General features: G+C 38.8%; 2 protein-coding genes across 13 annotated transcripts in view; one reads left to right on the top strand and one right to left on the bottom strand.

Annotated features, from left to right (window-relative positions):
* Window positions 1-1,880: 1,880 nt before the first annotated feature.
* LOC127941481 (S-phase kinase-associated protein 1) lies at window positions 1,881-5,272 on the top strand. Its single transcript, XM_052536554.1, has 6 exons — window positions 1,881-2,023; window positions 2,388-2,484; window positions 2,614-2,687; window positions 3,752-3,895; window positions 4,387-4,527; window positions 4,677-5,272. The coding sequence occupies exons 2-6, from the start codon at window positions 2,388-2,390 to the stop codon at window positions 4,710-4,712; spliced, it is 492 nt and encodes a 163-aa protein (XP_052392514.1). The 5' UTR covers window positions 1,881-2,023; the 3' UTR covers window positions 4,713-5,272.
* Window positions 5,273-6,581: 1,309 nt separating this feature from the next.
* LOC127941480 (transcription factor 7-like 2) overlaps window positions 6,582-27,389 on the bottom strand; it is a 51,241-nt gene continuing 30,433 nt past the window's right edge. For 2 of the 12 annotated variants that reach the window (XM_052536546.1, XM_052536548.1), the window contains 8 exons: window positions 26,345-26,423; window positions 24,441-24,527; window positions 22,507-22,623; window positions 21,628-21,790; window positions 21,436-21,543; window positions 10,981-11,026; window positions 9,831-9,903; window positions 6,582-8,583 (listed from right to left, as the gene is read on the bottom strand). In XM_052536546.1, coding sequence (XP_052392506.1) covers window positions 8,580-8,583; window positions 9,831-9,903; window positions 10,981-11,026; window positions 21,436-21,543; window positions 21,628-21,790; window positions 22,507-22,623; window positions 24,441-24,527; window positions 26,345-26,423 — 677 coding nt within the window. In that variant the 3' untranslated portion in view covers window positions 6,582-8,579. Of the gene's footprint in view, window positions 8,584-9,830; window positions 9,904-10,980; window positions 11,027-16,268; window positions 16,305-21,435; window positions 21,544-21,627; window positions 21,791-22,506; window positions 22,624-24,440; window positions 24,528-26,344; window positions 26,424-27,389 lie in introns of all 12 variants that reach the window. The other 10 variants (XM_052536551.1, XM_052536549.1, XM_052536550.1 and 7 more) reach the window with 8 other exon arrangements.

The raw sequence follows: 27,389 nt of genomic DNA, 5'->3' as shown, positions 1-27,389 counted from the left end.
TGAGACATCTGTGAGGACAACCCCGCCAGCATTGATAAACTCACACCTTCAGGCTCATTCATCCTTATAAAAGCTTTACTACACAGTAAAAAAATCACTGTGAATTTAACAACTGTGAAAATGCTACAGTACAAACCTGTTAAATGGTTAACGGTAAGTTCCTGTAAAATTTACAGGGAAAAAATGTAAACTGACATTCCCAGAATTCTTTACGTTTCATTTCAAATTTTGTTTGAATTTGTTTTTTTCTTTGAAATAACTAAGTTTTCTTATCTGTTAGGGTTTTATGTTCCATATAATATTGTTAAATGAATGTTTATTGCATATTTCAGTTTACTGAGTCTCACCGTGATGGTGTTTAGTGTTTTTGTGTGACTGACACTGTGTACTTCTATAAATCTTATTATTTAAAAGCTGCTTGTGATGGTCATTGTTTCATTGCATGACTTTCACATCAAAAACTGCATTTGGTGGTTATCAGTGTATTACAAAGGTAGAAAACAGATTTCAGTTCATCAGTAGGTTGGTATATTAACATATCACTTAAATTATGGTATTTAACTGTAAATTAAAGGTAAAATCGTTAAACCTAAAATGATGATACCATATATTTTGCAGATTTGTTTTCTCACAGTGTTCCACTGAACGTCATTGTGGGTACCAAGCACTTCTCACTGTACTCCTCCTCTAGCAACACTTCTGGATCCGAATTGATCTCTTGAAACCAGAGTATGGATTCCCAGAAGCCTCTCTTTTATAGATCTGGGCCTTGGAAGAAGTTAAATGAGTTTATTATGCTTTGCTACAACAGGTGACATGCATGACAAACGTGCATGTCACTTCTGCAGATTTCACAGCTTTTGCCGGCTCTGAGACACTTGCATGTTGTTTCTCCTGCTCTTCTTCAAGCAAAAATTCACTCATCACTAAATGAAAACTTAAAGTGAAGAGCAGAGTAGTTCTGTCCCAAGTGAACATGCTGCCAGCATTGAGTCTGAGTATGATTCAGTGGGCTATATAATACTTTTAATTGCTTGGAAATTAAGCAATTCGACTTATCTTTTTATTGATGGTTCTTCGTTTTGAGGTTTTTTTAGCAGATTGACAAACCAACGGTTAATGTACACGGTTCAGCTATGAATTAATCAACTATGATAGATAAAAAAAAAATTAAATTAACTAAAACAAAATTGTATTCATAAATAAATACATAATTTAAAGCTTCGAACTCTTTCTTTTAATATTCTCCATTGAGTGAGGCCTTGCCCAGATTTATCCAGATAAGCATCTTTATGTTTATCCCTTTCTTACATTGTTCTCTCAGCGTCTGAATATGTATCTGAATATTGTACACATTTCTAGAAATGACTACATTAATTGTTCTAACTTTTGCCCATATTTTTATATGCAGAGGATTAGTTTTCTTATTTGAAAAACATATCACCTGTGTTTTTATATTTATATTATATTTATATATTTATGCATTTAGCAGACGCTTAAAGCGACTTACATTTTCTCCAAACATGTGTTCCCTGGGATTCGAACCCCCAACCTTGTTTTTGCTACAGAAACTCTGAAACCCATTTCCTTGCCCAATCCTCAACCTCTTACACAGCTTTTTGCATTTTCTTTTCCACATACAAATAATTTCGCCCCTAAACCATATATATTTCTTAAATTCTTGACCATTTGTAATATGACTTCCGGAAAATTATAAATACCATTAAGATCCACCACATCCTGATTGCGAGCTTGTTACATATCTTTTTAGAATTTAATTTATCATGTCTACAGAAATACCCTTTATCTCTAAATACTTTTTCATCTGCTTTGATTATCTTGCCTGCGCGCGATGGTTCTTCCTGTTAAATTCAAAATGAATGAGAGTGTGACGTATTTGGACATGGGCGTGGCTTGCGACGTCACACTTGGATGTGAGGCTATTTAGGACGAATAGTGCAGCATCAGTCAGACTCAGGCCTTGTTGACGTTCAGTTTAATACTTTCTTCGCTTTTAGTCACGGTAAGGACGAGACAGTATCTGCCACATGAGCGTGTCATATGCTATATTTGGACAGTGAAGAGTCGCAGCGGGCGTAATATTTAGTGAAATGAAGTTTGCTGTGAGAGGCCTGTTAGCCGCGCGGCTAACGTTAGCTTAGCCTCACAAACAGCTCGTGCTTTATGTTTCTGTCATGCTTTTAGTTCATATGAGAAGCATGTTGAATGAAACACAATGTGAAAGTGATAGTGCTGATGCTGAGAGGTTTTTAAGCGCGATGTATGAAGTTCCTGGAGAAGTGCACTTGTTAGGGAACAGCTAGCAGGAGTCATTAGCTCTCGTCTTCTGTAATAATGTGTCTGTTATTGTGTTATTATTGGTGTAGATGCCGACTATTAAACTGCAGAGCTCTGATGGAGAGATGTTTGAGGTGGATGTTGAAATCGCCAAGCAGTCTGTGACCATAAAGACCATGCTGGAAGGTAAGCTGAACTGAGGTCTGTGTGTGTGTGTGTGTGTGTGTGTGTGTGTGTGTGTGTGCGCATGTATGTATATGTATATGGGATGTGTGTGTGTGTGTGTGTGTGTAACCACAGCTCTATTCTGCTTAGATCTGGGGATGGATGATGAAGGAGATGATGATCCGGTTCCTCTGCCCAATGTGAACGCTGCCATCCTGAAGAAGGTCAGAATTGTTAATTGCTTAAATTAGAGAAATAATGTTATAATGATTATAAGCTATTATGAATATTATACATTGCCTACGCAACACATACACGCATGCATTAGCACACAGGTGACAGCTGACCAATCAGAGCATCGGGGAGTTATTAAAAGTTCCCAATGCTTTGGGTAAAGCTGCATTTTGAAAGAGTTTTGATTTGATTACCACGACAAACAGCGAGCTAATAGTTCATGTGCAGTGCTTGCCATCTCCTCATTAGACGCGCCTTTAAGAAATGCATCGATAGGATTATTATAATAAGTTTTTGTTTTCTAAATGTTTTTAGTTAAGTACTAATTTAATGCTTTCTATGGATATTTCATGTCTGTAAGTTGTGTATAATAACTTGTGTATAATAGCGCTCCTATTCAAGACCAGACCGAGGAAAGCACATTTTTCTTTATTTTATAAAAGAACAACGTTTTGTTGATATTGTGTGTGAACCAAAAAAAAATTAGACCCTTTACAGTTACGAATGAGGAATTACTCTTACCTTGTGAGCAAAAATGATGGCGTTTTCTCGGAAAAACATGTAAGTGATTGCTGGCTCCATGTCCAGCACAGCTTTCAGTCTCCGCACAAACTATTGGATATATCGCACATTTATGTAGGTTTAACGTTTAAACGTTGTTCTATGCTTGAACTGTTTAGTAGTATATCTATAGGCTTTATTGTAGGCAAGTTGTGATGGTTTGAGAAGGCTATATTGATCAAACATTATCATCTTACCGTCTGCCGCTGGCCGCTTGGTCATTACTTTAAAAAACAAAAGCGTATATTTAACGAACAAAAAAGGCTCCATATGTTTTTCGAAATTAACTTAATAAAAAAAAACTACTTTATAATCACTTTGCCATTGCATACAAAACTGAACCATTTTTAATAGCCTATCTCTGTGTGAAAATAACATCATGATGCTGCCATCTTTCCTATATATTAGTGTGCATATTAGTTGTTTTAAAATAAATACAAAATGTGTCTCTCTTAGAAGGGACTGAGCCTCACAGTGTTTAGTATGTCCACAGGTGATTCAGTGGTGCACCCACCATAAAGACGACCCTCCTCCTCCTGAAGACGATGAGAATAAAGAGAAGAGGACGGATGACATCCCCGTGTGGGACCAGGAGTTCCTCAAAGTAGACCAGGGCACCCTCTTCGAACTCATTCTGGTGTGTAACACTTGACCTGATGCTTGTGCTCGGACTCATTCAGTAAAACACTGCTGTATGTTACAGGACAGAGATGCAGAAACAAGCTGGATAAACAAATGTGGTGTCCTGCATTTAATGAAGCAAAACTAGCTAAAAGAATGCACTAGTGTTCCTGACAGATTTATTCAAGCATGCATTAAATAATGACAACAGGTATTTTCTGTAAATGCATGGATTTTCTGACATGCATCTCCCATTACGTTCAATTAAATATGGATTTCGGAGTTTCTGACATGTACTAATATTGATGTAACTGTCAGTATGTACTGGGAAAAGTGCTGTTTTAAGTGTGAGTGTTTGTGAAACGCTCCGTTGTAAAGCCGTCTCTCGTGCTCTTGGTTCTGATGAAGTGAGGCGAGTGTTGGCACCCATCAGAGCAGCAGTGTGTTGAGCTGCCACACGATGGCCTTGTCTCGTCACGCTCACTTTCATCTCTTCTCTTTGTTTAGGCTGCAAATTACTTGGACATCAAAGGCTTGCTAGATGTTACTTGCAAGACGGTTGCAAACATGATCAAAGGCAAAACCCCAGAAGAGATCAGAAAGACTTTCAATATCAAAAATGATTTCACAGAGGAAGAGGAAGCCCAGGTAAAGCAAGAGCTCATTTCCTGTCTCTCCTCCGTCACGCATGCTCTTAATGCGCTCAGACCGGTGCTACCTCCGTATCATCGAGATACTCTCATTGGTTTAAATGTATCAGTTTTTGTATTATCTCACCAGGATGTTGTGTGTTGCAGGTACGTAAGGAGAACCAGTGGTGTGAAGAGAAGTGAAGATCCTGACACACTTTAACACTATGGATTGTTCAAAAAAAAAAAAAAAAGTAATAAAAAATAAAAATAAAAATTGCACTGCGCTGTTGATATTTGTTGAGATTTAACACAAATAAACCTAGTCAAGTTCCTTGCGTTTGCTAGCATGACCTTCCTTCTTGCTTGTGTGGTGTAAACCTTTTTTAATGTCGTTCCTCTTCAGATGAACGGAGTAGAGAAAACACTTTCTTACCACACTTATTTTATTTTAACGGAGCTCGTCACCAAATGCCAGATTGTGTTTTCTGTTTTTGAGAAACTAAGGTGTGGCTTGAGGAGTATTATCTAAGCAGCCGTGTTTGTGCTGATGAATGATCCGTGTTGGGAATCTGAAGGCTGAGATGTTTGAGCGCGGTCTTGTGAACTGGAAGTGCTGCTGTCTGCGTTGACTTCATGTGCTCTGCCTCGGTGTCTGGGATTGACAGTCTTTCACGCTTCTGCTCCTTAATTGTTGGCCATTAGGATTAGAAATCTTTTGATTCCAAAAACGTTCAAATAAATAAAACCAGATTATTGTGTGATTTGTCCGTTCTCTGTGCAATGTCTTTCCTGCTTCTTGCAAGTGTTTTCTATGTAGTTTTCTTCATCTGTTCAAAGATGGACACTATCTAGTGGTCTAGACACTTGACTAGTATCTGGGACTCCTTCTGTTAGTGTCTGAAGTGGCTCCAGGCGGTTTGTGTATGTGCTGTCTGCACCGCTGGAGCTTTTCTAACACTCGAAACTTGCTCTTACTGATTAGTGATCTGTGTCTTTGAATCGGCTGCTTTTTTTGCCATATAATGAATCACATTAAATCATTGTGTCAGTCTTTTCTAAATCTAAACTAAATCTACGATTTCATGCCTAACAAAAGCATTTTTTTTTATGACTATGTTTTTGCTTAGAGTGTGCTTGTGCTGTTTATACATTTATTTTTTTCTGGCATTGTGTGATTTTTTTTTTTTTTTTTTTTAGTGTCCATGCATTTTGACAATGTGCCTTTTGAACAAACCAGTGAACACTGCACTTACTCGGAGGAAAATAGAGACATCATTGGTAACATTTAATGTTATTTGTTAATGAAAATGCAACCATTCGTTTTTAGATCATTTTAGCGCCATTCATTAATATTATTTAATGGATCTGATCTAACATGAATTTGCTTTAGAAGTCCTTTATCGCTAAAAAAGGTAATTGCAACATTATATCTGGCAATTTGGACTATATTTGCTCAACAAAAAGAAACAAAAAAAAATTGTGTGTATATCCAGGAACATTCAATCCTGGGAATTGTGGGATCAGAACTTTATTTTATTCTTTTGCAATTTCAAGATATATACTGGTATTTCTAAGAGGAGTCAACGTTAATATGTGCACATGAAATTTTGGCTTCAAAATTAGTTTTTTTTTTCCTTAAAATTGCCTGAAACAAAAGTCAGAACTGTGATTATTTAAACTAAAAAACTTTACATTTTACATTTTTTTTTATTCTGTGGCAGACTTTTTATTTTTATGATTTGTTTTTTTCAATCTGTAAATGAGCTAAGACCAACAAGTGCTTTCGATATTTTCCTTGTTATTACATCTTAACTAAAGTAGTTAATGTTAATAACTGTATAGGGGTGGATGTGATGGGACACTATCTTCCTAAAAAGAGAAGGAATGTCAGAATGGTGTGCTACGCTGTCATATGTAAATATCCGAACTCTTGGTAGTGTGATCAAATCAATTCATTATACAGCAGATAAAAACATGTCAGGTTGGACGCAGTGGGTCTGTTGGTCACGTTGGTGAATGCATGCCGTTCCACTGAGTGTCTGAAACACTGCAAGAACTCCATCAGACCAGTTTTTCAAAATATTTTAATAAACTAGAGAATGATTATTGTTACATCAAAAGCAAAAGGAAGAAAGACGGCTTGCTATATGTGAACACTGAAGATGTATGGCTCCTTCTGTCTGATCGCAGATGGCTAATGACATGATTGCTTCAGAACAGACCTGAGTCAACACTGAAACACACACACACACACAGATGCACATCATTTCATACAGCGACGTTTGAAAGACGACAGGCATAGCTGACTACTTCAGATCTACACAACAAAAGCTTTTAAAAATGGCACTTGTTTCAATAAAAGTAAACAGCCAAGGAATGTTTTTTCTCTTTTTTTTCTCTTTACATAAAAACATATAAAAGTTTAGTTATTTATGGACTTTAAATCTATAAAAGATGCCGTTTGACACTCATTTGATCGTAGAAGAGATATGGTGAGAACTGACACTGTTTTCAGTGAAGCAAAGGAACGGCATTTACATGAAGAAACTTCTTGACACACAGTGGCTGAATCTCATGAAGAAACATCCAGGTCAAGCTTTACCACAAAATCAAGAAATGCATATTGCATAAAGAAAATGAAGACATTTAGACCATTCAGAGTTTTGGGATTGTGATGACAGTTAAGCATTATATCTCCCCTAAATTTCACATTACTGTAATCCACGAAATAAAACTATAAAACATTTCCAACTTCAGTAACTTGAGTTGTACTTGTGACTTTCTAATGAGAGTTAAAGAATAGTGAGAACTTCATTTGCATTACTGTAATAATGCAGTAATGAAAATCATATATACAATAAAATACAGACATTAAACCTCGTCATGTGCTTGTCCCTCAGACACATAAATCAGTTATTGGCTTGTCCAATTATTATTATTATAGTTTTTGTGGTGTAAATGTAGTTTATTCTGAAGTAATACTCTCTCATCAGTGTTCTGTCAGTGCTTTCTTATTTTTTTATCATCTGAAGCAGCATGGAGATGCACGGACTGTTTAATGAAACTGTGAGATGACAAATAAATTTACACCACAAAACAATGTTATGAGATTGTTTTAAACGTGTATGTGTATGTTTTTAATATATGAAACATAAAACATTGGGTAAAAATGCAATGATACTTTTAAATATGTAACAAACCTACCAGTAGGTGGCAGTAAGTGACTGTCTGGATGAGTCATTGATTCAAAGATTCGTTCAAACAATTGATTCATTAAAGAATCAGAACACAAGTGAGTCATTGAATCGTTCACTCAACAGATCAACAATGCTCAGAGACTCTCGAAGGTTCTGCTGTGCATTTGTTTGGATAAAAAAAACTGACTACAATGTAACTGATTTGATATATAATTATTTGTTTTGTTTTAAAAATCAGTGTCATATTTGCAATCGTGCTGATATTTGGGAAAACGGCACTCTTGCTCGTGTGATGTTGCTTAACTGTATCATGACATGAAAGTGTTAATGTTGTCTACAGTAACAAAATTGTTCTTTTTTTGCATTATGGTAATGGAAACAACAAAATGCTTCTTTGTAATTGAAATAATTGAAAAGAGGAAAAAAAAATACACATTCTTCATGAGATTCATCCATGAGGAAATCTCATGCTATGATTTCCTAAAAGATGAGAGGACGCCCCATGTGAACTTCTTTTTTTTTTCTTTTTCTGGAGGACACGGAAGCGAAGAGAACTTGAAGAAGGTGTGTCCGTGAGATCGGTCTCCGTGGCCATCGAGCCGTCAGTCTGGGTTATTGTGGCTCTCTGTTTTAATTCTGCTGAAGTGGAGCGAGAGTCTGGGAGGGTGGGCGGAGCTTTTGCTGCTCTGGGGGAGGGGACTGCTGGTGGGGGAGGCGGGGTATCGTGGGGGAGAGGCGGGGTTTGGCAGGTGATTGACAGGTGACAGGGGGGAGTCTATAGCACTTCCATCGGAAGAATGGGGGCTGGCACAGCGTCCTCTTTGAAGGTAGCGAATGCACTTCTTTTTCCTCCTAGGAACAGTCAAGAGAGTTATCTGTGAATAAAGCGTGGATGTGAAACGTCACAAAGATGAACTCTGGACAACAATGATAAAAAAAATAAATAAAGAGCACACAAAACAAACAGTTATGCCAGAATATATAGAGTAAAATAAGTGCGAAAAACCGACGTGTGAAAGTACTGAAAGCAGGAGCGCTTTATTCGACAGCTCTGACTGAAGTTCAAGCTGATATCACATGCTTTTTTCTCTAAAAACATGAGAAGTTTAATTCTCATGGTGTGTGAATGTTTCCATGCAGAAATCATGATTGTTCGGTCAGTTCACACAATAAAAATTTAGGATCAATTTTTGAACAAACTCAAAGCACAGATCAGAGGAATTTCAAGCCAATCACATTCAACATCTTAACAGTAAAGTGCATGAAAAACCTATTTCAATTCACGCATACACAAGCGGGAATGATATTTACAGTAGAGTGCATAAGTTTGTAGAATCTTCAAGATGTTAATAATAATTCAAAAAGAAAAAAGAAGGATCATAATCCTCTCGATACAACAGTACTAAAATAATATTAATGTCTGTTTTCTACAAGTTTTTTTTTTTTTACTTCGGAAACTTGTGCACCCAAATAAATATAGACACATTTACAGTAACATTTGAATGTAACAATGAATGATGAGCGGTGGTTTGAACCAGCTGACCATTTGACTTGAAGGAATTTACTCAATCACAACAGTTTTAACTTTCAGGTTACATGTTTTCTCAAAGGATCTCATTTTAAATGCGCTAACTTGCATCCATTTCCAGAACAGAAATCTGAAGATTAAATAAAGCCAGGTTCAAACCTCTTTTCATTTTATCAGCATATTAGAGAATGAAATCTTATTTAAATCAGGAGAATGAAAGGCTATATGAACAAACCCTTCTGAATCTAGACGGGAATAAAACTAAAGTTTGGTGTCAGTGCTTCTGAAGGCAAAAAAAAAAACTCCCCACCTTTAAATATTAGTATTGTAATTGAGATGCACAGATGGACATAGATGAAGTAAGCCTGAAGGGATAGTTTTGAAGTTTGCACTGAAGTTGAAAGCAATAGAAACAAACTGTCTGGAAACCGCAGCGAAAGCAAACCACAGTGCCAACCCCGTCAGGAGAGACTGGGGATGTAATTTAATGTTGCTGAAAGTCAAATGAAGCAGTAAGAGAAGTGTCTGGTTAAAGCAGAGCTGGACTCCAGGGTGTTGGAGCTGAACACGTGTGTTAGTGACAGTCGTACACACCTGCAGGGACCACACCAGTCCGTTTGTTGGTTGAGGCCAAAGCGAGCACGGCATTTCTTTGGCGAGCCGGGGTCTGAGCGAAAGGCAGCATGCGTGCAGAGAAAGAGAGAGATGGAGAAGAGAGGAGATGAAGAGGAAAGAGGATGCAGAGAGGTTAGCCGTCCAGACAGCAGGAGAGAGAGAAAAGCAATCACCGTCAAGACAATCAGCGCTCCCTCGTAAACCAAGCCCACTGCCAATAAACAATAGTGCATGCATACTGCCTACTACAGTGTTAAAATATACAGCAGACATGAACGCTTGTTTCTGCCAATGAATACAAAATAAAAAAGGTCAATTGTTTGACACTTTTTCTTACAATTGCAAGTTATTTCTTGGAACAGCATGATGTAAACGTGCAATTCTGAGTTATAAAGTCAGAACTGTGAGATATAAACTCGCAGTTGTAAGAAAATAACTTCCCAACTTCATAGCTTTTTTCATCAGATCTAAACTCACAATTTATTTATTCTGAGAAAACTAAGACTTGCGGGATGTAAATTCGGAATTTGTGGAAAAACGTCAGAAGTGCAAGATATAAATTCCCGTGGCGAAAATGGGATTTCATACAAAGATTATTGGAGATATTGTACTGCAAAAAAACCTATTATTGCAGTCAAGATTTCAAGTATATTTCAGTGTGGGTTTTTTTTGTAACTATTCGTGAAATTTCTGGGTGAAATGTTTTCAGTGCAGTGGATGTCACACTGCATGCTGCTGTTGATGATGCCGTGTACAACTGACGACTAAAGCAGAGAAAGTGGCATGGTTTAATTAAGCCTTAAGTATACTGCAGTATATTACACAGTTGCTCTGCTTTTCATGAGCAGAATAATCTCATTATGATGGCTGGGCTGACACGGCAGTTTGATGACACCAGTGTTTGATAAATAGCTGCATTATTAGCATTTATTAGAAACAGTAGTAATATAGTGCACTTGTGTCGTAGGTTGCGATCATCTGCTTCGAATGTGGCTCATTCAGTCAGAATACAGTTTCAACAATCAGTTTTATCTTTGATATTTTTGTATAAGAAACAGAAGTATGTTCCTCAAGATAGGCGTGACTCTTAAGCATGTGAACACACACACACACACACACACACACATACCTGTGCTGGAGTCCTGCTTGTCTCGTTTCCTTCGCTTCTTTTTGCCCTGTGGTGATGGAAGATCAGAGAAGGACGTGAACATGATGACCAATACACACACACACACACGCACGCGCACACACACACACACACACACAATATGAATATATGATCTCTGCTTTCTTCCACCCCCTGCTTTCCCAAATAGACTCTGTGTGTGTGTGTGTGTGTGTGTGTGTGTGTGTGACAGAGTGTGTGAGTGTAACTGTGTGTGTCTACTGTTTTTGTCAGTGTCTGTGTGTGTGTGTGTGTGTGTGTGTGTGACAGAGTGTGTGAGTGTAACTGTGTGTGTCTACTGTTTGTGTCAGTGTTTGTGTGTGTGTCATTGTCTCTTTGTGTGTGTGTGTGTGTGTGTGCGTGTGTCTGAGCGAGTGTGTGTGTGTGACTGTGTGCGTGCGTGTGTTAATGTGCGTGTGTGTGGACAAACACATCCGCACAGCAGATCTGCAGCTAATATCTGTGCGTGGGTTGTGTGTTTCCTGTTTACATGTAGGTGACGGCTCTAAATGTAGGTGAAATTTCTGTTCACATGTGACGGGTGTCAATCTCTGAGAGAGAGAGAGATGCTGCTTCCTGAAAATACTCAAATATTGAAATTACCAAAAAAGGAAAAACAGTAGCAGTGATGAATGAAAATGAATAATTTGGTGCATTAATCTCTTTGATCTTTGGGATGTGTTTTTGTTCAAATAATTATTATTTATACTTTTATAAATTATCTAATTAACTATCAACTATCAAGATTACAAAGAAAAACCGTTTTATCTTTGGAGTAACATAAGACATGCATAACAGGTTATTTTAATATTTATATACTACTATAGTTTTTATTCATGTATTTAATTAGCTTTTATTTTTGTACCTTCAGTTTTAATTTTTATGTGTTTCTGTTTTTTATTTATTATTAATGTAAGGTATATTTTAGATTTCGTTTTTTTATTTTATTTTATTTCTAGTTATTGCCTCACCTTTAGAAATCAGAAATATTGTTTTGACAACTAACTAAAATAAGTTTTTTTAAATCGTGTGTTAATCTCTGACGGAGAGATTTTTTTATTTATTTATTTAGTTTTATACATTTGTATATTACCTAATTAAGCATTAAGTACACAATTTCACATCTATATCATGAGTATTTTATGATATTATATATTCTCTGAAAATAATCTTCAACATTCAAATAGCTATGTTTCCCCTTCAGGAACTCAAGCTGCGTCGAAACGCGATGGGAACGCCCCTGTGTGCCACGCTCTGAATCACATGTGAAATCAGTACATTGGAATGGCAAAACGTCACATGCGGGGTGATGTAGATATCAGAGGGCTTAAAGTCGGCATGAAATAAAAATTGAGAATTTGATGGAATACTGCATTGTTTATTAGAAAAAATTTGTCTGTGCACTTTTTTTTTACATCATAAATTATAATAAAATCATGTGCCCTCATAATCTTTAATCAAAGACGTTAACTTCCCCTCAAAATGACTCCTCTGCTCTTCTGGTCGTGAGCTATGGCACAATGGCGGAGCTATCTGGAACTCAAAGGTTTAGTTCACCCAAAAATTAAAATTAGGATGTGTTTTACTCACCCCCGAGGCATCCTAGATTTGACTTCCTTCTTATATTTAATTTAAATTTAAAAAATTGCCTTTGATCTTTCGACCTCTATCATTGGGGAAGTTGTGGCCTAATGGTTAGAGAGTCTGACTCGTAACCCAAAAGGTTGTGCAGGTTCGAGTCTCATACCGGCAGGGATTGTAGGTGTGGGGAGTGAATTTCAATACTTCAACTTCAATACTATGACTGAGGTGCTCTTGAGCAAGCCGCCTAACCGCTGACTGCTCCCCGGGTGCCGCAGCACAAAAAATGGCTGCCCACTGCTCCAGGTGTGTGTTTATGGTGTATGTTTACACTTTGGATTGGATAAAGGCAGAGCAATAATTTCGAGTATGGGTCACCATACTTGGCCACGTCACTTTCATTGTAGTCAGCGGGTTTTGCATTGCTTCAGTCCAATTCACGAGTTCGCCCTTACATCTAATCTGAAGGTGAATAGTAGGCATATTTTGGGGTGCTGTCCTGGGGGAGGGGTCCGGGCCCGGAGCATAGCCCAAACCCAAATAACTCCCCCTATCCCCAATTTGGGATAAATAGATTAGAAGTGAGGAGTTGGGGTGGAGAAGGGATGCCGAAAAACTGTGGTAGGACAGGAGGTTGGAATGCTGCATATATATACGCTTGTGTGCTATTTAAGATGATTAGCTAAACGAGATGCACCTGTGCCAGATTGGATGATTATCTGATCGTGCTTCTCCCGAACTTTGTTAATAAAACCACATAAGACGTAAAATAAAAAGCACCCCTCCATAAAAAAAAAAAGGGTTTAACACTGCTCTGGGGGGTGAACAAAAGGCCTCCTGTAGCGAATCCATGTGTTTTTGTAAGAAAAATATCCATATTCAAAACATTATAATCACTTGAATCTAGCTTGCGCTCACTGTTGTAAACTGAAGCAGCTACTGGGAATTATGTGTGAGGTCAGCTCTGCGCATGCGCTGCTCCGAATGCAACGCTAACCTCCATGGTCGTAGCCAGGCAACTAATTATATAAACTAACACTTGAAAATGGACAGAAATGTAGATGTTTTCGGAAGGATTGCTCATTTTTAAATATCCTATTTATTGCATCAAAGTTTCTTAATACTTTACTATACGGCTGCACGATGTGTCGTTTAAGCATCGATATCGCGATGTATGAATTCACGTAAGTCACATCGCAGGATGTGCGATGTAGGCTGTCATAGCTGATCCGTTATTCATTAACTGTATGGGCCAGAAAGAGTGTGCGAGAGAGAGAGAGAGAGCGCGTGAAAGTGAGATAGAGAGAGAGTGTGCGCGCGAGAGAGAGCATGAGAGAAAGAACGCGCGCGAGAGAGAGAGAGCCACGGCCGCACGCTAAACGTCTTCAAACAACTCGAGCGCTGTCTTGCTCTCTCTCCCTCACGCATATTAAATCAATTGACACAATGGTGTCGATGTTTAAATAATTTTAAATGAGAATGTAAGTGTGCTTATCCCATTTTTGTTTGTAAGAAAAAATTTGATTAGATTTCATATCGCAATATATATCGCAGAAAAATAAAATATCGCAATGTAATTTTTTCCCAATATCATGCAGCCCTAATTTACTATATTTATCGGTTGGATAATTTTATCAGTTGTTTATTATTCAGGCAAGTTGCAACCATATATATTGCTGTTGTAGTTTTTATTTATAACCATTATATACCTGATAACTTTTTCTAATGCTGTAATGAATGTTTATAGCATGATTTGTATAAGTTTAACTACTATACTGAATGACTTAGTATAGACTGCTTAATTGCCAGTGTTTGCGTATTTCATTTCATTCTGACTCGCATTTTGATAACGTTGATAACATTCCTCACAGTTAATATAATTTTTTTCTCTTACCAAATGTCATGGACTTTTTTGATTGAAGTGACTATATACACTAACTTCACGCCCCAAACATGTTATTTTCCCTATCCGTTTGTTCCAGTAGTGCAGAAGGTAAAATGTGTGTCATACAAATCTTGACGTGATTGATCCGGGTTTTTGGCGAACTTTTTTCTCCCTTTTCAAATTTTCTGATTACTGCCAGAATAATCTCGGCAATGCAATGTTGCCAGATATTGCAATTAAAATAAACAAAATCCTATAAATAAATAAAACAACCCGAAATAATTTCAAATATTTTGGAAATTAGATAAGATAAAGTTATTTTTGACCCTAAACCGCAACTTCCTATTTTATTAACTTTTTAAAGTGTCAAATTAAGTGGAAATTGCATCTCATGCTCTCACTTTCAACTCTTTAAAGTCTCGTTCATTTCAGCAGCGTCTCGCAGCAATAATTTTCATACCATGGATGCTAACCATTCTGAATTATACATGCAGACATTCATATGAGGAGTTTAGCAGCAAATTAGTCAATCAGGGAACAAATTTTATTTTCGAACATGAAAAATTTAGAGGTCCGGACCTTGGTGACCTCATAGCTAGTTACGGGCCTGCTAACCTCATACTTCATGCTCCCAGAACTGCTTCCGTGTAAAACTGTAGGCGCAGGCTAGATTAAAGTGATTATTAAGGTTTGAATATGGATATTTTTCTTAAAAAATAAAATAAAATAAAAAAAATCACATCAAGTTGCTACAGGAGGCCTTTTTTTTTATGTAAGGGCGCTTTTTATTTAACTTCTTTTGGAGTGAATCAATGCAACACCTGCTGACTGCAATGATAGAGCTTGAAAGATCAAAAACAATATGACTTAACTTGATGGAGGACGCGCTCAAGTTTCACTCTCTCTCTTTCTCTCTCTCTCTTCCTTTCACATGCCAATTTTGTTGCCAGTTCCCCAACTTACAACAATCCAATCAATTCCCGAAATCAAGTCCCGCCCTTTCATTTCAGATGACGTTTCACTCAGATATATGAAGATATTGACTCAGTAGAGAAGACAATTGAAACTTCCGTTTCATGCCGACTTTAAAAGTGCATCTAAATCAAGCAGCGTTAGCTTCTGGGTTTTCAGCAAGCGCTTTGTGTGAAATGTGTTAGTCTTATTTACTGTTGTTTGTATTAACAATTCACAATCACCTCTATATACCTCTATATACGAGCTAAACAGACAGCACTTTAGATCGTGTGTTCTTCTCTGCCTGCACTAAACATTATGGGTGTGAATGCATGCGATCGTTGTGTTGATGTTTGGGAGCGGAGCACGCACAGTTAGCTCTCGAGGGGATGGATTGTGCATTATGCTCCCGCCTGGCACACTTTGAGGAGTGTGTCCATTTTTACAGTCTTTACAGTTCCTTCCCCACTGTTGCTGAGCTACGGCGGCGATGAGATCACATATGAATCTAGCACTCTCTCTCGAGTTTCGGAGGCATACGCTGTGGTCTCCTCTTTGAGTGAGAGAGCTATGCTAAAGCTATCTTCCTCAGAGGAGGTTGATGTTAGCAATGATGTATATGAGATTTAGAACTCGCCAAAATTAACATTTCAATCTTTTGCATATGAAAAGCGTACTGCATTTTAGATTGCTTGTTTCTCCCTGCCCTCACTATAATTAGGGGTGGGGATGCACGTGATTTATGTGTGGTTTGTTTTAGAGCGGAGCACGCACAGTCAGCTCTTGAGGGGTTCATTCATAAAATGTCCCTAAGTGTACAAGTGTGTATTACCTTGGATGTTTAGTTCTTCTTCCGCTGGCGTTTCTTCTGGAGGGAAGAAAGTCTTATGCATTATAGAATCGAGTGGTTTGCGTGCATTACGGGTCTGCAGCAAATAATGTGGTGGGAATCAATGAGTAGATAGGAGGTTCCTATTCTCCCTCTTTCCCCCAAACGTGTGCAAATGTATAAATGCGTTTGCATGCTATTTATCCCGATTCTTTTAATTACATCATATAATATAATCAGACCATGTTCACTTGTCTGGTTGTTTGGCTGCATTTGAGTCTGAGGAATTAAAATATGAATATTCATCTGACTTTGAGAAGATATATTTTTTGTATACATATATTTATATTTATATATATTATTCAGTAGAGGGATCAGAGATGGGCCTCACTCTCTAAATACAGGACACTCTTGGTATATAAAAAATTATCAGTTAAGAGTATGTTGTTTTGTATCTCTTTCTCTGAGGAGGTTGATGTGGTCAGCAAAATATTAGGAGTTGGTATGTCGGGACCTATTAGTTCTCTTTGTCTCCACACTGAGGTGTTGAGAGCATGGGTTTAACCATTTTTCATTCCAGCTAATCTGCTCTTTAAAAAAATTATATTTGATGGGTTGAATGAGTAGGTTTACAGGGCGACGTATTACGTTGGATGGACGCCTGTGGGCTATCTGTTCCCATTGCAACATCACTGGACACAGGTCTCAGGTGCTGCTGGGTGGGAGCAGACCTAGCTGTGTTTCAGCTTCTTATTTGTGGAACATCGGTTCTCACACTCCCCCAGTATATCTAGAGTCAGAGTGGCAGTCCCGGGCCGAAGGCTTCTAAGCAGAAAGTGGATTTGCAGACCATTTTTTTCATTAGATAGTATTTGACTAAAAGGTCCTAATGCCTATGCCATAGGTCTTCTGAGGGCGGGCCCCTCTGGGGAAGAGCGGTGTACACCTCATCATACGATGTCCGTCTCTCCTCAGTGCCTTCAGGAGACAAGATTGTCAACCCTACCACCCCCGGTGTTTCAGGGCACAGCCGAATCCAGCAAGCACATCTCTCAGCATTTGCCCGGAAAGTAGTGTGAGGGTCACTACAGTCTGGGAGGGTCATTACCTCCAAGGAGGTCTCTAGAGCAGCTAGATCGGCCAACCGTGCCGTCCTCCACTTCAGGGCACTGAGCTAGCAGCTTTAAGATCCACCAGAGGCCAGTCTTCAGAGACTGGTTCCCTTAGTACATCATCTGGCAGCGTGGAAGCTTCTGTCAAATGCATCTTATTGGGTCCTGCACACTGTACAAAGAGGCTACCAGATTCCATCCAGGTTGCGTCCGTCTCTATTCAATGGGGTTTTGCCCTCTGGTGGGCCCCGAGCAGGCACTTGTCATGGAACAAGAATTAGGCACTCTCTTGAGGAAGGAGGCCATCGAGGTGGTCCATCCTCTCCACAGAGAGTCCAGGTTCTACAGCCGGTATTTTCAGCGTCCGATTTCAGATCTGCATTTGTTGAACCACTCAGTCATGTGACTCAAAGTCAGAATGCTCAAGATCAAACGAATCAAGGTCCGAGGACTGGTTTGTGATGATATATTTGAAGGATGTGTACTTCCATATATCCATCTTCCCTCAACACAAAGTTCCTGAGGTTTGCATTCGGGGGCAAAGCGTACCAATATCAGGTTCTTCCGTTTGGTCTTGCACTCTCACACCGCATTTTCACCAAGTGTGTGGATGCTGCTCTAGGGCATCTGCATACAGAATTACATTGAAGATTGGTTGAAACTAGCTCAATCAAAGCAGATGATCGGTTCGACAATGACATTCTCGCTCACATAAAATAGTTGGGATTAAGACTAAATGCAAAGAAAAGTGTGCTTTCTACAGTACTGAGAACCACTTATATGGCCATAGTGTGGGATTCGACCACAATGTAGGCACGTCTGTCTCCTGGTCGGATCGAGTTGATCCTCATGGCAGTCAAGAGAGTGAAAGAAGGCCAGTCACTCACTGTAAAGCAGTTACAGAATCTGTTGGATCTGATGGAGGTTGTGTCAAAAGTGATATCTGTTGATGGCCTGTTGTACATGCGACCCTTGCAGTGGTGGCTCTGGACAAAAAGGTTTTCCTTGACGGTCAAGCCTCTTCATATGATCAAGGTCACGTGGTGGTACTTACATGCCTTACACATGTGGAAGAAACCTTGATTCCTGTTACAAGGCCCAGTGTTGGGGGCTCCATGTCATGTAATGACAATGATGGACACCTTCCACACGAGCTGGGGAATGGTCATGAGTGGCCGCTCCACTTAGGGTCTGTGGGAAGGTCCCCATCTCATGTGGCACACCAACTGCCTGGAGATGCTGGCCGTGTTTCAAACATTAAAGCAAATTCTCCCAGACCTGAGAAGCCATTATGTGCTTGTTCGCACAGACAACACACTGGTGATCTCATCAATCGCCAGAGGAGTCTGCACTCATGCCCCCTTTAAAGGCTGGCACCTCAGATCCTTCTGTGGGCCCAGGACAAATTGTGACAGGTGCTGAGGCTTGTTGAATGGGAGCTCAAAACTGAGGTGTTGGAGCAAATTTGGAAGAAGTTCGGTCAAGTCCAGATAGACTTGTTTGCATCTCAAGAGAACTTACAATGTCCCCTGTGGTTCTCCCTCATGCATCCAGCTCTGCTGGGGCTGGATGCTATAGTACAGACATGGCAGAGGCTCTGTCTGTATGCCTTCCCCCCAATTTCTCTGCTCCCGGGAGTTCTGGAGAGAGTTTGCCAGGACAGGGTTAATCTCATATTAGCCCTACTTGGACACTCTCCATGGGAGATTCCCGTTCGGCGGGATCTCCTCTCTCAGGCAGGGGGCACCATCTTTCACCCACCTGAAGTTGTGGAAACTATGGGTGTGGCCCTTGTAGGGGCACAACTCATAGCTTCTGGTCTCTCAACTGTTGTTGAGACCATACTCCACTCCAGAGCTCCCTCCACGAGGAAACTTGAAGTGGGTTGTTCACTTCATGGTGTGGAAATCGTTAGCTGCTCCCAGTTAACTGCCCGATTGGTTCAGTTCTGGAGTTCCTGCAGGAACAATTCTCCACAGGTTTGACCCCCTCCACCTTTAGAGTGTTCACGGTGGTCTTAGCTGCTTTCCACGTCCCTTTGGGTGGTCATTCACTGGGAGGCAAAACTCATTGGTTCATGCTCAAGGCCAGGGGAAGTATGAATTTTAGGAACTTCTGTCTTAGCAGTGCTTACCATGATTTCACATTAGACAGCCATTTGTAAGTATGGTGGTGTAGTCATACTCATTCCCAAAGCATTTTGAGTTCCTGAAGGTGAACGTCTCTAGGTTATGTATATAACCCTGGTTCCCTGAGGTAACGACACTGCGTCACATTGCCAAACATCCTGCATCCCTGTGAGCGACTTGCCTCAACTATCAGAGGCTAGCACTGCTTGTTTCAGGTGGCTTTTAAGCTATCTGGCCTCTACAGCACCATCCCCCCGTGATGTTTTGACATTCCATTGGACTGATTTCACATGTGATTCAGCGTGTGGGCACAAAGGGGTGTTCCCAAAGCATTTCGATGCAGCGTCTCATACCTCGGGGAACCAGGGTTACATATGTAACCTAGAGACATTCCTTCTAAAGTAAATTTAATGAAAGTAAAAAAAAGAATATTGCATAAAATATCATAAGATTTTCCTGGGAAAACAGTGTGAAGCGTCAATAATAAAATTGGGAACTGTTGCAAACATGTTGCTCTTGTTTTCCAACATAATAATAAATAAATTTTAAATGACTATTTTGCATTTTGAGGTATCTTCATTTTATTTTCAGTTTATGTGCGTCTTTTTACCGGACACAAAATTATGCACATTTTAAAGGGGTCATATGATGCGATTTCAAGTTTTCCTTTCTCTTCGGAGTATAACAAGCTGTTCATGCATAGAAAAGATTCCTAAAGTTGAAAAGACTAAAGTCTTTAACCCAAAGAGATATTCTTTCCACACCCTCCTCCTTGTTTAAATATGCCTCCACATGTCTACGTCACTGTGTTGGAAGAATTTCATAACACCGCCCAAATGTTCATGCAGAGAAATAAGGCTTTTATTTTACTTTTATTCTTGATTTGTGGAGTTGCTCTGTTTTGCTTTGAATGCAAAACTACTTTGTTTGGCCTGCTAAAAGAGGGCACAACTAGAAACCAGTGGTAAGGTTGTATTTACAACACTGTTCCAGAACAGTTAAACCTAAATATTTGTACAATGCGGGCTGTTCTGACTCACAGCCTGTGAGTACGTTTTCATGCAACTTGAGCTTTGTAAAAATCAACCCATTTTAGAAAGGCAGGGCATAGAGGATAAACAATAATGTGCATTATGTGGAAAATAATATGTTTTTTTAAACCTTAAACCACATAAACATTGCATTTCACCAGATACACAAAATAATGTTCTTTTAAGCAAACGTCATATGACCCCTCTAAGATTTTATGCACATTTTGGCGTTTCCATCCAGCGTTTTTAAGCAATATCTTTAGTTTATGTAAACTAACTGAAATTAACAAATTATACATGAATGTAAAGTATTACTGTATTTTAAGTAATCACTGTAATGAAGATTACAAAGACCGTTGGAATAACTTGCACAATAAAACACATGCATAACAGCGTTATTTTACTATCGTTAATACTAATACATTTTGAATTAGATTTATTTTTACACTTTCATTTTAATTGGTTATTTTTTGTAATTTTGTTATGTTGCCTATTTTATTCATCTTCTAATTGCTTAGTTATATTTCCATTTTAGTTTTATATTTTTGATTTATTTTATTTCTAGTTAGTAATTTCAATGCCTCAACTTAAGAAATAATAAATCCTGCCTTGGCAACTTACTTTAAGCTTATATCACCTAAAGTGTATATTTTATTTTATTGCAGATTAATTTCAATTACCTGAATTGTTTTTAATCGTTTAAGTCAACGCATAAGAAATAAATGTAATATCCATGCATTTAAAGTCTGATATAGAATAATCTCACTGCTCTGGCTCTGTAATTGGCTAAACTGAAAAGTTTGGACTCTGGATCTGCTCCTCCTTCACGATTATTCCCCACATGTCAGAATGATCCTGATGTTCCTCACTTAGCCAAAGAGTAACGAGAAGCACTTACGTAGTTGTCGCGGGCTGACCAGCTGGGATAAAGCTGCATGTGAAGCTGCCGCTCCTTTCGGGCCAGTTCATAGTACTTGGCCTGTTCCTCGCGGGTCAGAGCATGCCACTGTCACACACACACACACACACATGCATCAGAAACCCTCCCAGACTCTGATCCTGATAGCAGATGAAGTGGATGGGAACTCACCCGTCGTCCCAGGATCTGGTTGATGGCGGCGCTCTCCTTCAGCGTGCACTCAGCGATGACTTTGGCCCGCATCTCCTTCATGTAGAGCATGAACGCATTCAGCGGCTTCTTGATCACCGGCTTCTTGGGCTCCTTCTCACGCTTCGCCTCTGGATGAGATTTGCTAAGGTATGTGTTGAGGAAGAAGGAGAAAAACACTTTACGACACAAATAACAATGGTTAAAAACATTTGGATGAGCGGCCCATTACTTGCAATCCACAGTCACACATCCTGACGTCATTTCCAAAAATGTTTCATCGTTATGAAAATATGTTGTTTGTATTGAATTTTTTCAACCAGGGTTCTCTTTTAGTGTAATGAGGAACATTTGACTTCACGATATGAGAGAAAGTGTCCATTTCAAGGATGATGTTGGATTTGAAGTCTGAGGATTGAAACGTACACAACTAAGATTTTTTTATAAACTCTGCTCATTTTTATCTAGGGTTGCAAAAAGGTGGAAAAATTCCAGTAAATTTCAGAAACTTTCCAGGATTTTATTGAATCTGTAATTTGGATTACGCAATCAGATTCAGATGAAGTATCAAGCAAATTGAGTCCCAGAGACACTGACCGCTTATTATGATCTTGTTTCATATTCAGGAGCGCAAACTCACGAAACAATTACAGATTTCACAGAACCAAACATTTGCTCTAGAACTCCTGGAGAGATTGCCTTTTTGGTGTTGTGACCAAAATGGAGCAATTAGAAAAAATGGCAGAAACATACAATAAAACATCTGGAGTAACATTGGATTTCAGGAAACTAACTTGAGTGCTTCAAGAGTTTGCAAGTCTCTTCTGTGCACTGAAGCATCAGATCTGCAGGAGAACTTACACATAAATGTTCCTGTCGAACTGGTCGTGCTCCTGTTTGCCGGAGGGAGGCACTATGGCGGGGTGTGGGATGCCTGTAGGGTGCATGCCGGGCTGAAGCATCAGAGAATGAGAGAACCTACACACACACATATGCACAAACATCAGTTATTTCTGCCCACACAATGAGATTTTCAAGCTCTGTCTGTATTAAAAAGGAACTCAAAAACACACAATGCATTAAAAAAACACATTGCAATGACAAAATAAAAGTGTTGGTTTGAGTTCCCTCTTAATGAAGCGTCAATGCGTCATGTGACCAGCAGCTGGCGCTCTATCTGCACCACTGAAGCACCGCAAGCATGTACTGCAACACACACAGAACCCCGTCCTGCCCGAGGGAAAACAAGCACGCCATCTGAAGCATTCGAGAACAACTCTTCAATCTCATTTCAAAGCCGACTCTCCAGTCCTGATGGGAAGGACAGCAGAAGGAGCTCAACAAAGCACCCGACACACTCGGAGCTCAAGACTCTGTTTCGGATTTGTGCCCTTGACACCAGAAGAATTGAACAAAGATGTGCGCAGTCTGTTGACATCCGAATAAAACCATTTCCACAGCTTGGATTTATTACTGCATGTAAGCATATTAACATGATTTGTTCATCTAATTCGGGTTTTGGGTTACAAAGGGAGGATTTGATCACAGAGTTGACGTCTGATGGGATAAACCACAGCGATGGGTTCGTGCCAAGCTGGCGTCTTTGAGCGGGAGAGGAACAATCGCTTGACTGAATCTACTCTGAGACTGAGCTGACCGAACAAATGGCTTGAAGAAACAGAGGAGAGGAGCGGATGATGGCACAGGGACCTGGAGGCTATAAACGCCTCTTCTGATTGTTCAGAGTCACTGTCTATTTCCTCAGAGACCAACTATTAGCCTTCCTCTTGTGATGTGGGTGTGATGTTTGTGTCAAAATCAGCCCCTATTGGTTTCCATGTAATTTGACCAAAATCAACACTACAGAAAACACCAGTCGCACAACAATTAAATCTGTGTTGCAGCTTGTCAGAGACTTATATATGAAGTTTTGAAAGGCAGTGTGTGTGTGTGTGTGTGTGTGTGTGTATGTGTGTGTGTGTGTGGGGACAGCCGTTTGGGATTAATAAGAGTTTTAATGTTTGTTCTTAAAGAAGTCTCTTCTTCTCATCAAGGCTGTATTTATCCAATCAAAAATGCAGACTATTTTAAAGTATATTCAAATAGACAACCATTATTTTAAACTGTAATAATATTACACAATATTCCTGTTTTTCTCTCTCTGTATTTCTGATCAAATAATGCAGCAAGAAAAACAATGCATGAGAGAAACACTGAGGTGCAGCTCACGGTCACTGCGAGTTTAAATCATATCCCAAATTGAATATAGCTTTTTTTATGTCTCTTGTGATGGTAAAATAGGTTTCTCACACTTATTTTCAGTGATGTAACAGACAGGTCTTTCCAAAACACACCTATGGGTCAAACAGAATGCGTGTCGAATTGACCTATAACATCCCATACTCTTTTGCATACATAACCCACCTCTAGATCTTCAAATGTAATGTGTATTTGCACGTTAGCTGTGCTAGCATACACTGTATAGCATGATCCCTCGTAACCTTAATTAAAGGAACGTTCCGGGTTCATTCGACTCGAGCTCTGCTAGAAGCATTAGTTTCAACTCTCGTTTACATGAGGCATGATTCTGATCGGAGTACCACTAGTGATGCACTGCTGACAAACCCAATGGACATGTTTTAGCCGAGTAAAGGGTGAATCCGAGCTGAACCCAGAACGTTCCTGTAAGCGTGGCTCAGTGTAGCTGTAGTTCAGGCGGATCTGTGGCTCTGAGCTCAGCGGCTGAAGCGTCGCGAGGCGGGCAGCAGAAGCACAGGGGAGGGCTGGTACTGTACCTGGGGAAGGACGAGCTGCTCTGGAGGCTGGAGGAGAAGGACTGTCTGAAGCCGCAGGAGGGCAGAGGATAGACAGGCTGATTGGGCCTGCGGGTCGGGGGACACAGTTAGAGCCTCCAGCGGGTTCAGCAGGAAGATTTCCTGAAGGATGCACTGCTTACAAACTCTGAATGTGTTTGGGGGCGGGACTAACTGTCTGTCTGACCAATGGAGACAGGAGACCCCTCTGAAAACAGTTCTAGTGCTGCAGGGGACGCACACGCTCAACTGAACCCTAGCGCTGGAAATCTGATCAACAGAGCCATAACTATAGTTATCTAAAACTACAACTGAAACTACTAAATAAATAAATAAATAAATAAATAAATATATATATATATATATATAAGCAATAATGTTTATAAGAGCATTGAGTGGGACATACACCCCCCCCAACAACAACAAAAAACAAGCAATATATATATATTTTATTTATGTTTTAAACTAAATTTAAGATTTATGTATTGGAATTGCATAGAAAAAAATGTATCCGCTTGAATAAAATGGTTGTTATGTGTTGCACTTTATCTGTGCATTTTACATGGGTATGATTTTATTTACATTTTCAAATAAACATTTTTAAAATGCATTTATTCAAACCAAAATCAATTCGTTGTGATAATTAAATGTGTTCAAGTAAAAAGTATAAAAGTGGTTAAAATATGGCTTGCTGTGGAACAAGCAATGCTGAATTTGTTAAATGTACGAGACTAAAACTAGTCTGATTCATTGCAAATAAATACATAAGCCTGGTTATTAAGTATTTAAGAAACATTGAGTTTACATAAAAGAAATCTGAAGTTTATTTGCTTTCAATGTAAACAGTGCAGTCCAAATGGATGCACATTTTATATGCAATTCACAAAACATAAATCTTAAATTTAGGCCTAAATATTGTTTTGACTGATTCTTCACAGTTGATGTTTTTAAGCTTCATTGTTCGTCACTGTCAAATATTCCAGCTGACCAATCAAATCAAAGAAGGCGGGGCTTTATATGCTAAAAACAATATAGGCTGAACCATGAGCATATTTTATAATAACAATATTATTTGCACAGTCCAAATCTCATTCCTCTTTAATTATTCCCCCTTAAATCCTCTACATAATTTTTTTTTAAACGACACTCCCTTATTTTCTCACTATATGTTCAGTTTCATCCTGATTCTTCACTTTTCAGCAGTGAATTATTCATGTTTCCAGCTAGTTTTCTCAGGTCATGACAGACGTCAGTAACGGTTAACAGAGCAAGACCAACACACGGGTTCAGTCCCCAGATCCACACACACACACACACACACACATATATCCTCCCCCACACTGTATGATCAGAACACCTGTCACTCAAACATCAGCCTGACAGCCACAAAACAAAACACCAGAGACATCCACATCAGCACTGAACTATGTAATAACTGCACATCATGTAAAATAAGAAGTAACAATAAATAAAATGTTCAAAATGTATTAATTAAAAAAACAATACAGTGTCCCTTAAACAGAGGATTAATGTCCTTCATCACACCAGGGTCTGTATCTGCATCAGATATGACAGAATCCATTATTTTCACTCACATCTTAGCCATTCATAACAAAATCTCTGGGAACGTTATCTCCTCCCTTTTATAAGCTGATAAGTCTGTGTTCGTAGTGCTATCCTGACTACGTGCGATATTTATCATCAGTGAGAAATCATGAACGATATGCGAGCCGACATCGATTCACTCACTAAAACACGTCTTGAGAGTCCGAAAGCATTGACTGCGTGATGAAGGCTATTAGAAAGCACTTTAGACCCAATATTGTGAAATATTGTGATGACAGCTCCAGACAAAGCTGAAGGGTCTGCAGACGGCTCAGTCTTACCAGTTCATGGACGGCGTGATCTGGCCTTGAGGCAGCTGGTAGAAACCGGAGATTTCCTGCGACTGATGTCTGTGAACACCTGTAAGACAGAGAGAGGAGGACGGCCGTTATTAACACGCTGGGAACCTGCCATTACCCAAAGATCAAACGCCTCCAACCCTGGCCAGACGACCAGAGAGCATCTTTTCCCGCAGATACTGATAAAGAGTGTGATGCTTCACATGGAGCTCGCAGGAGAAATGATGAAGGAAGGAGAAACACACACACACCGCACACACACACACACACTGCTGTTCAAAAGTTTGAAATCGCTAAGATTTTATATGTTTTTTTTTAAAGAAGTCTCTTCTTCTCGTGCTGCATTTATTTGATTAAAATACAGCAAATAAACTGTAATATTGTCAATATATTATTGCCATTTAATATAATGGTTTTATATGTTAATATACTTTAAAGTGTAATTTATTCCTGAGATGTGCAGCTGTATTTTCAGCATCATTCCTCCAGTCTTCAGTGTCACTTAAGAATAATTTACTGATTTATTATCAGTTGTGCTGCTTAATACTTTTTTTTTTCAGGATTCTTTAATTAATAAAAAGTTAAAATGAACAGCAATTATTTAAAATAGAATAATATTTATTTTATTCTATTTTAATATTTAACAAATATTAATAATTATTCAGTAATTTTTTTTTAATGATAAAAAATATATATATATTATAGCCTAATGAAAAAAAAATTTAAATCCAGCATAAAGTAATTTATTTTTTTTCTAAATACACTTCCCCTAAATACATGTTTACAGGTTTAATACATTCCATTTAATTTTAATAATCAAAAATAATGTCTAATCAATTGATTTAAAAAACAAATTATTATTATTTACAAAAATAGGGCCATATAAAATGTTTTTGGTAATTTTGTTATCTTTCCATTTAATGATTTAATACACATTTATTTTCAAAAACAAATACATTTAGACATTTAAAATTTTAAAATGCAATCAAATGAAAATGCAACAGTTCCTTGGAATTTTGCATTTATA

This window comes from Carassius gibelio, chromosome A21 (assembly GCF_023724105.1).
Source record: "Carassius gibelio isolate Cgi1373 ecotype wild population from Czech Republic chromosome A21, carGib1.2-hapl.c, whole genome shotgun sequence".
Lineage (NCBI taxonomy): Eukaryota > Metazoa > Chordata > Actinopteri > Cypriniformes > Cyprinidae > Carassius > Carassius gibelio.
Note: the sequence above shows the minus strand (reverse complement) of the source record. Positions and strands in the feature narration are given on the sequence as shown.

What these genes read in the sequence shown, in the direction of transcription:
- LOC127941481 (XM_052536554.1), top strand. Translation starts at nt 2,388, where the DNA reads ATGCCGACTATTAAACTGCAGAGCTCTGATGGAGAGATGTTTGAGGTG. An exon ending in ACGCTGCCATCCTGAAGAAG is followed by an intron (nt 2,688 to 3,751) that starts GTCAGAATTGTT and finishes GTATGTCCACAG; the next exon opens with GTGATTCAGTGGTGCACCCA. An exon ending in CCCTCTTCGAACTCATTCTG is followed by an intron (nt 3,896 to 4,386) that starts GTGTGTAACACT and finishes CTCTTTGTTTAG; the next exon opens with GCTGCAAATTACTTGGACAT.